Here is a 9,527-nt window from a genome sequence, read left to right as displayed (position 1 = left end):
AGCTAGTCAAGTTTCGTTCAGTATTCTAAAGTGATTGGCAACTAAAACTTCCGATAGAACACCTCAAGGATGAGGCTATACATGTATTGGTAGATCGTGCGCGTGCAAGTTTCTTATCACTATGTGAATTGTGCTAGAATCAGGGGTGCCTAAATATCTAGACTAAGAATCCTAATAAAAATACATATTTGCACAAGAGTCAACATTTCAAGGTAAATGAGCTCCATTTTTATGTTTTTTTAATTTTTTTTTTTTTTTTTAAATTTAAATTTTTTCAAAAAGAAGGAGTTCTTGTTTTCAATTATGGCATATTATCATGGTATCTACTCTATACCCCCAAACCTAAACTAAACATTGTCCTCAATGTTTCAAAAGATGTAAAGAATTATAATACAACATATGAAGAAGATTATGCTGAGTAGAGAAAAAGGAAAGAGAATACCCGATTTCGGCGAAAGCAATATTAGAACTCCGTTATTCAAGACAAGAATCCAACATATGTCGACTAAGAGTCACATTGGATTAGCACAATATATAGAAAAGAAACAAAAGATTTAACTAAGAAATTATCTCCTGGATTATGTACAAGAAAATTCTACCATACATTTGGTTTTGTGGGAAATATTTGGTTTTACGGGAAATATTTGGTTTGTAGGGGTTTGAAAAACTTTTGGTTTTAATGGGGAAAAAGAGAAAGAAAGGTTTGGTTTTTAAATGGGTTATGTGGTGAAGCCCACTTAATTTGGTTTTTAAACTTTGAGGACAAAGACCAGGATTTGGTTTAAATGGGTGAGGCAAATGGATGTTTTTAAATCAAAAAGAGCCCAAAGTACGAAGCCCACAATTCAGTGAACTAGGCCCAGTTGGGTTTTCAGTTTGTTGAGGCCCAGAGTTCAGTTAAATACTAGGCCCGGATTTTGGTTTTCAAAGTTACAATTACAAGCCCACAGACAGTTTAAACAAGCTCACAGAAAGTTCAAATAAGCCCACAAACAGGGTTCAGGAGCCCAGTTGGGTATTTAACTGTTGGACTCTCAGAAATTCAAAGTACGAGGCCCACTTGGGCTTGAGATTTATTTTCAAAATTTTGGGTTGGGTTCAAGCCCACAGTTCAGTAACAAGCCCAGATTCAGTTTGAGTTGGGTTTAGGGCTAACAGAATAGCCAAAGGATTAGGCCCACTTGGGCTTTGAAACTGTTTTGAAAACTTTAGTTTGGGTACAGCTCATAATTCAGAAACAGAAAATAATTACAAGCCCACAAAATAAACACAATTACACTTTCAGAAATTTCTACTTTGAGTTTAGGCTTACACTCTGAAGAGGGGATCCCCGTTGGGCTCCTTAGTTGCACAGCCCAGTTGGGCTTGGTTCTCAGCAACAAGCTCAGACCAGCAACTCAACAACAGCAGAAGGAAAACAACAACAGCACCAGAGGCTGGCTGTAGCAATGGCCCAAGCACCAGCAGCAGCAGGAACTCAGCAGCAGCAGGGAGAAGAAGAAAGTAGCAGCACAGCTGCAGCAACAACAGCAAGAGCAACAGAGGCTCAGCACCAGCAGCAGCAAGTGGCAAGCCCAGCAGCAGCAACACAGCAGCAGAGGCTGGCAGCAGCAACAGGAAGCAGCAGCAACAGCAACACCTGTTGGCTCAAAAAGAGAAGTAAGTTTCTATTGAAAAAGAAGCAATGACGGATCAATACAGCAGTGATATGCAAACTAAGATGCAAACTAATATGCAATATGCAAGATGCTAATGCAAGTTACACTAAGATGCAGTTAACCTAAGATGAAATGCAAAACAGTAAGATGCACAACAAGTTATGCAAAAACAGCAAACTAAGATACAAGAAAAACTTCAACAAAACAGCAGCCAAGTCCCCGGGAGCGGCGCCAAAAACTTGGTAGGTTTCTAAAAGACCTACAAACTAATACCGCAAGTGCACGGTGTCGAGGTGTAGAACAATGCAAATACGGGTCGAATCCACAAAGACTAGGGTGTGTAAGTTGAAGTTTCCTAAACTGTTTTCTAAGCTTAACAGAGAACAAAGGCAGTAGCCAAAGGCAAGGAAGTGAAGTAAAATAAAGACAATGAAGCAAAGGTAACAGTGGCAGTGAAACAAAGGCAGTGAGCCTAAGGCAGAGAAGCTAAGAAGTAAATGCACTAGGGGATTTGAATTCACCTTATGGCCTAGCTAGGCAGCATCAATCTAGTTTATACTCTTGTCCCTAATGGACAAAGGTGGAGGCTCATGCCTTCCTATAATCCAGGGCATACATAGATAGAGAGTTAATTAACTAAGCTCACTAGCATCACCCCTAGCATTGAGTGTCTTCTTACAGCACACTCAATCACAGGTGATGTTTGATCCCTAAGCTTCATAACATCCCTACTTTAGTTAAATGTGGATGGTTAAGTCCCTAAATTCTCTAGTTCACCCCTAGCATTGAGTGTCTTCTTACAGCACACTCAATCACAGGTGACTTCAATCACCAAGAACACTAACATCCTAATTCAGTTAAACCTACAAGAGTGTTCACTAAGATTTTGCTACCCAACAAGGTCTTCAGGCTTCATCTAAGCCCTAGCAAGAGTAATTAGAACATATTGACAGTAATTGTAAACATGATAAACATAAAGAGTAATTGAAATTGAAACTTGGAATTAAAACAGAAGATTACAAAACCTAACAGTGGAGAGCACTGGCTAATCCAGGCCTCCAAAGGGTGCTCTGGCTAATCCAGGCATACCTCTAACACATACCCATCATCCCTATTTATACACAAATCCAAAATTAGGGTCAACACCCTCTTCCCCAAAACAGTGAAATTAGGGTTTGGTGAAAATCAAAATTAGGTTTTACCTAATCACTGATAGCAATTATAACTCTTCACCCATGCCTTTATTTCCTCTCCTGATGCAACCCATGCCTTCAATTTGTGCATGCAAGCTCAATCCCAAAAATCCCCAAATAAACAGTAAATTAGGGTTTTAAAATTACTCCTTACCAACTCTCTGAAAACGAATGATAAATCTCACCCATGCTTCCAATTCTTCTCCTGATGCTCCCCACGCTTCAATTGCTTCTCAATTTCGACCTAATTTCCCAATTTTACACGCTAGGGTTTCTGATAGAAAACGTGCAGAAATTGAGAAAATAGGTGGCTAAGGAGAAGGGAAAATGATGGGATTAGGTTCCTTTGATGGACGTGGTGGTTATGATGATGGTTGAGGTGGTGACAGAGAGTTGGTGGCGGAGCAGGTGGTGGAAATGGTGGTGGTATGGCGTCTGTAGAGGAAGAGAAAGGGAAAGAAGGAGATGGCTCGATGGAAAATGGATTGGGTTTGTTTGGTTTTGGGTTATAAACCTAGATGCTAGGGTGTTGAGTGGGTTTAGCAATTGTTGATGAACAGCGAGGATGAGACGTTGGATGCGAAGATGATGGATCGATATAACGGCGAGATGGAAGGAAGCGGGAAGCGACCGTTGGATGCCCGATACAACGAAACTGACGGCTCAAGATGGAGTTAGGTGCTGTAGTGTTTGACAGGAGCTTCAGACTTCGATGCACGACGATGAAGCGACCGTAGGATGCTGAGATGATCCAATCTGACGGCTAGAAAGGGAAACGGGTATGGATATAGGAATTGGATTTGGGTGAGGGTTTTGGGCCTTGGGTATGCCAAGCCCATATCTTCTTTAAGAATAATTCTTCCTCTTCAAGCCCACTTCTAGTTTATCCGGCTCTTGAAAACATCATTCTTCGCTGCCTTCCTGCGGGAGTCTTGACCGTTTCTTTGCTCTTTTCGCTCAACAATTCATCCAAGCTTTATTTAGTACCTAAAAATACAAAATTAATTAATAAAAATATTTATTCTTGAAAACAATGAAAATACAGAATATGGGATAAAATGTAGAATTAATGCACAAAAGATGAGTTAAATGCCAAGAAAAATATATAGAAATATGCATTTTTTAGCACTCATCAGTGATTGCATTCTGTGGGTAATTATTGTCTATGTGGACATTGGTCCATCTACTGGAGATGTGAGGAAAATTCAGAAAGGAGATACTAGAAGGAATTACGGTTCTAAAAACAGTAATCTCTAAAGAAACATCTCTACATCCAAGCTGCTTAAACCAGATAACATCTACTTCAACGGAAAATAAATAATCTCAGAGAGGTTTATGAGCCAAATTAATTGTCAGATTCGTCAGAGTCATCAGACTTGTCAGAATTATCAGATTCATCATCATCGTCCTTTGCAGAATCCTCTTCGAGTTCTTTATCAGAATCACTATCACGGCCATTGATGAAGTCTGGGTGGATACTAGGATCATCTGAGTCCGAGTCATCCTCTGCTTCGTACTCAGCTTCAACTTGCTTCGCAATCCTTTGAAGTTCTCTGGTACGCCGGTCTGGCTTAATCTCGTAATTTCGTACCACCCACACAGTTTCCTCTTCATAAGAATTAGCGTCAGAGTCGGAGGGTACACCATCAACAAATCGATGCCTCTCTTCAGCCGCCTGTATCCTGCGCCGGATTCGATCCTTTCTACGTCGACGATCCTCCATCTCATCATCCTAGGACTTTCTCTTCATGAGCTCTTCATAAGAGATCCTTCGGTCATTAAGGGGTATGGTAGCTTTATCTCCCTCAACATAATTCGTTTTAGCTCACGATTTGGCTGCATAAGACTTGGAATCCTCATCAGAAGAGCTGAAGGAGTAATCGCTGCTGCTGCTGGTGGAAACCATCATTGTCTGGAATCAAATCATAAGCACAAAATTACAAACGACCTAATGATATCAGTTTCAATAACGAAAATGGTAATCCCCAACTCTTACCTATTTTACAATTTCACTAGACTTTAGTGAGGGCGCGAAACTTCGAAAACTTGCTCACTCCTTCAAACCTGCGAAGACGAGCAAAACTTATCATTCTAGAGTCAACACTGACTTTTCACAAAACTATGAATAGTTCACATAACCTTTCATATGAACATTCGTTGATTTTCTACATGTGTGCATATACTATAAAATCACCAAACTCATACATACATTATTTCATCACGAATACAATTGTTTGCTTTCAGCAATTGCTCAAAAATCATAAATTGATTTTCATAAAAACGTGAACAACCCACGTAAATTTTTACTGAGTGAACATCCACTGGTTTTTCGAAAATTGGACAGACGTCCATTCTGCAATTGCGAAAACTCACATACAGATATTATTTCACCGTGAATAATTATCTACTTTCAATAGTTGTTCAAAATCAAAACATTGATTTTTCAAAAATATATAACGTGAAACTCATGTAACTTTGAAAATATGTATTTTCTTGGTCCCTCTCGTGAGCATCCGTCTTTCAAACGAGAGTATATTTTCAAAAACAAAAAATTTCATGAAAGATCATAGACAAAATTTTATTACTAACAAATGCACGTCTATTCAAAAAAAAAATTCTCTCGTACGAGCATCCACCTTTGAAATGAGGGTTTATACACTTTGTGAAATCTCACATATTTAAAAAATAAAATTTTGGTTTTCATGAAAGCTCATAGACAAAATTTTATGTCACTAGACTCAGGTCTATTTTGTTTGTTTCTTAAACTAACGAACGAACGTCTGTTCCTAAAACAATGATTTCCTTTTTTGGGCCGAGCCCGTAAACGCTGAACTGACCAAAACTGGACTTTCAACTGACCAAATCAGCAGTGACTCATCTCTCCACGCTAACGGGATGACACTCTATCTTACTATCAGAGTTCTCATCTGTGCATTTGCTCGTACATGACATCATTGGGGTAAATCGAGGATTCTGAAACTACCTTTGTAGACTGAGTTCAACCACTGATCTCGTCGACTGAAAATCACCATTTAATGCTTACTGCGGAACATGACTGTTCCCCACTAAGCAAGGGACTTAATGTAGATGGTGGATTTTTAACAAAGGTCAAAACCGTAAAATTGTGATACTGCATGTTTTTGACACGGCTTCAGGGATCCATGTGACGATTCGTATTTTACGAAGTATGATGCATATGTCGCTCGAAAGGCCTCTCCGGAGCGTTCGACACCGGGCATTTCATCATAGCCTCTATGTAGAATAACGCAATTGGGCGGTTCTCCGTAAGATTGAGAGCTTAACGCCTTCAGGATGCCGGTGACACTCACTGTTCCCTGACTACTTAGAGGAATTCGCCTCTACATAGAAGAACAATTGGGCGGTTCTCCGTAAGATTGAGAGCAATAACATCTTCAGGACGGTGACAGTCATTGTTCCTGACTATGTAGAGAGACCCGTGTATAGACTCAGGCGGTCCTCCATATATGAAATGTTGAGAGGGCAAAACGTCTTCGGGACATTAGCAACACTCGCTGATTTACTGACTATACGCAAGAGATTAAATTCTAAGTCATATTCACCACTGAATTCCTAGAAGATAATCTATCTTATCTCATTACTCCTATTTCATGATCGAAATGGTAATAGATAAATGTAATACTCCGATTTCATGATCGAATCCACGCCTGATCTCATGAAATGGTAATAGATGTTACTCCGATTTCATGGTCGAATCCACGGCTGATCTCATGAAATGGTAATATGACCACTTATTTTATTACTCCGATTTCATGATCGAATCCAAGGCTGATCTCATGAAATGGTAATAGATATTACTCCGATTTCATGGTCGAATCACCACGGTCCCATGGAATGGTAATATCAACGCTCATTTCATTACTCCGATTTTATGGTCAAATCTGCTATTCCATGAGATGATGATGAATTTATCATTTTATTATTCTGAACCCATAGTCCAATCCGCTGCTGATTTTATGGATTGATAATAAATAACTACTCATCTTATTACTCAGTTTCATGAATTAATCTCCAGTGAATTTCATAAATCAGTAATAAATACCCAACAACCGGGCATCTGGACCATCACTGAGTAAGCCCCACAAAAATGGTGCGAATGTACTCGACAATGATACACGACTGAGCACCCGGATGCACGAACGAGTGTCCAAAAATATGAAATAATGAGGAATTCTTCGCAAAACAGGAGAAAACAATAAATATTAATAAAATAATAAGAGACACCCAGAGACGGGCCCACCAGCCGGCCGGCCCGCCGTCCCCTAGCCATGGTCGGTCCGTGCCTCTCCCATTATTTTTCTTATTTTTTGTTATTTCGTGAACTCACGAAAACTCCTTGGTTTTAGCAACTTTCCTTGTTTTTGCAAAACTCGTGAATTCTCCATAACTTGGTGGATTTTTGAAATAATATTATAAAATAAGGAGAGGTGTGCAGGACCTAGCAACCTAACCGGCTGGCCATGCCTAAGCCGTGGCCAGTCCCACACCTCACAATCCTTAACTTTTATAATTATTATTCCCTAATCTAACGAAACTCCTCCGTTTCAACAAAAACCCGTGAATTCTCCATAACTTGGTGGATTCACGAAATAATATTATAAAATAAGGAGAGGTGTGCGGGACCGGGCAACCTTACCGGATGGCCATGCCTAAGCCATGGCCGGTCCCACACCTCACAATCCTTAGATTGTTATAATTATTATTCCCTAATCTCACGAAACTCCTCCGTTTCAACAAGAACTCGTGGATTCTCCATAACTTCAAGGATTCATGAAAAATAATAAAATAGGGAAAGGTGTGCGGGACCAGGCAACCTAACCGGCCGGCCATGCCCTAGCCATGGTCGGTCCCACACCTTGCAATCCCTAATCTTGCATAATTATTATTTTCCTCAATTCATGAGACTCCTGGGTTTGAGCAAAATTCATGATTTCTCCACATTTTCTCAAATATTGCTCAAATCATGAAAAACCAAAAGTCAACATAGTCACACGACTGGATAGCCTCTCACGGAAATTTTAAATATCAAAACACTTTTATTTTAATATTTTCAAAATATTGATGAATTGAGCATACATGCTCATTCCAACAAAAATCGAGAATTCCCAGTCAAGATGAAACTCTTCTGAAAATTCACGATATTGCTCGAACGCACATCAGAAAATACTGAAACCCTCAGTATGGAAACACGGACACCACGGCAACACGTGCACGCCTTCATCATCTACCAAGGTCATTCTTAGGGATTTCACAAGGCCGGTCCTACACGTTTTCATAATTCTGACATAATTTGCTCAATTGCTCATACTGGGCCCGAACTCTCTCCAACCAACTTGGGGATTCTCCAAATGACCAACAACTGGTCACGTGACCACCAAGAGCCGGTCCAATGCTCTCTTGGTCGTTCCTCATCTCTCATACCTAGGTTTCATCACCTAATGCTGAATCCAACAATATTTCAATAAATGATGAAACCTGCATTTAATCATCGTTCTTTCACCAACTCTCAAACTGAGAACCCTGGTGCGTGATCACTCGAGCACTGGGCATCACATGGACGCTCATCATCCCATGTGGCCGGTCCCTCTTCACTCATGACCAATTTTCAGCAACTCACCAATTGTTGAAGGATTGATCAAAAATTAGGGTTTCGAACAAACGCTCCACGGATCACCGTTTTGAGCAAGTTCAAACACAAAATTATGTTGATTCAGCAATCAACATCCAAATTAATAATATTCGTCAATTCACCAATATTTTTGATTAATATTTTATTGGGTCACGACACCAGTAAATAATTCTTTGAATTGAGCAATACTTGCTCAGTTGCTCGACAAACTCTCGATATTCGGCAACTCGTCGAATTGAGAAATACTTGCTCAGTTGCTCGACAAACTCTCAATATTCGCAATTCTCGAGTTGAACAATACTTGCTCAGTCGCTCTAGTGAGTAATTCATTGACATCTCAGAGAACTACATGTTCAATCCATGAATCGCTGAGCATTCACCACTTATGCTCGATTCAACAAAACTAGACTCACAGTCTAAATCAGTCAACCACTGACCAACTAATACACGTCTACCTTGCAGACTCCACGATTCGTGAAATATCAATCACGTCACAAATGGGGGGATATCACTTAGAGTTTTGGTCTGGCGGTCTACAACACGTGGATTCATCCACAACGAGAAATGTGCGTAAGTCATGTAAACGGTTGAAGGAGTTAGCAAAGTAGTGGGGTGCACGATCAATCAAGTCTCCGCACGACATGGAACTGACTTTACCACGATCTCCCACTTTCTCACTCTTTCACTCAAGAAACCGTCACACTTACATGGATCAGTGGTACATCATTCTTGCAATATAAATAAGTCTAAATCGAGGACATCAGAATATCATCAATCATCGATTATCATCATTATCCGTCAACAACTCGATATAAACTTATTCACATAACTCAACTTCAGCAATTCAGCAATATTCCAGAAACCTTCAACACACCCACAATCCTTGATCATCACTGATCCCACACAACTCTCAGCTTCCCTCCTACAGATCAACCCATCTCCCTCTTTGCGACCAAATTGACTCTGGAACGGCTATTGTCTTGGTTTAGGTCGGAGTCATACAGATTG

At 40.1% G+C, this 9,527-nt stretch overlaps 1 protein-coding gene across 1 annotated transcript; it reads right to left on the bottom strand.

Annotated features, from left to right (window-relative positions):
• Positions 1-4,196: 4,196 nt before the first annotated feature.
• Positions 4,197-4,574, bottom strand: LOC113305542 (ribonuclease E-like). The gene has a single exon (XM_026554564.1). It carries the CDS (start codon positions 4,572-4,574, stop codon positions 4,197-4,199), a length of 378 nt encoding a protein of 125 aa, XP_026410349.1.
• Positions 4,575-9,527: the final 4,953 nt, after the last annotated feature.

Source organism: Papaver somniferum, chromosome 8 (assembly GCF_003573695.1).
Source record: "Papaver somniferum cultivar HN1 chromosome 8, ASM357369v1, whole genome shotgun sequence".
Lineage (NCBI taxonomy): Eukaryota > Viridiplantae > Streptophyta > Magnoliopsida > Ranunculales > Papaveraceae > Papaver > Papaver somniferum.
This window is presented reverse-complemented; position numbering and strand designations above follow the sequence as displayed.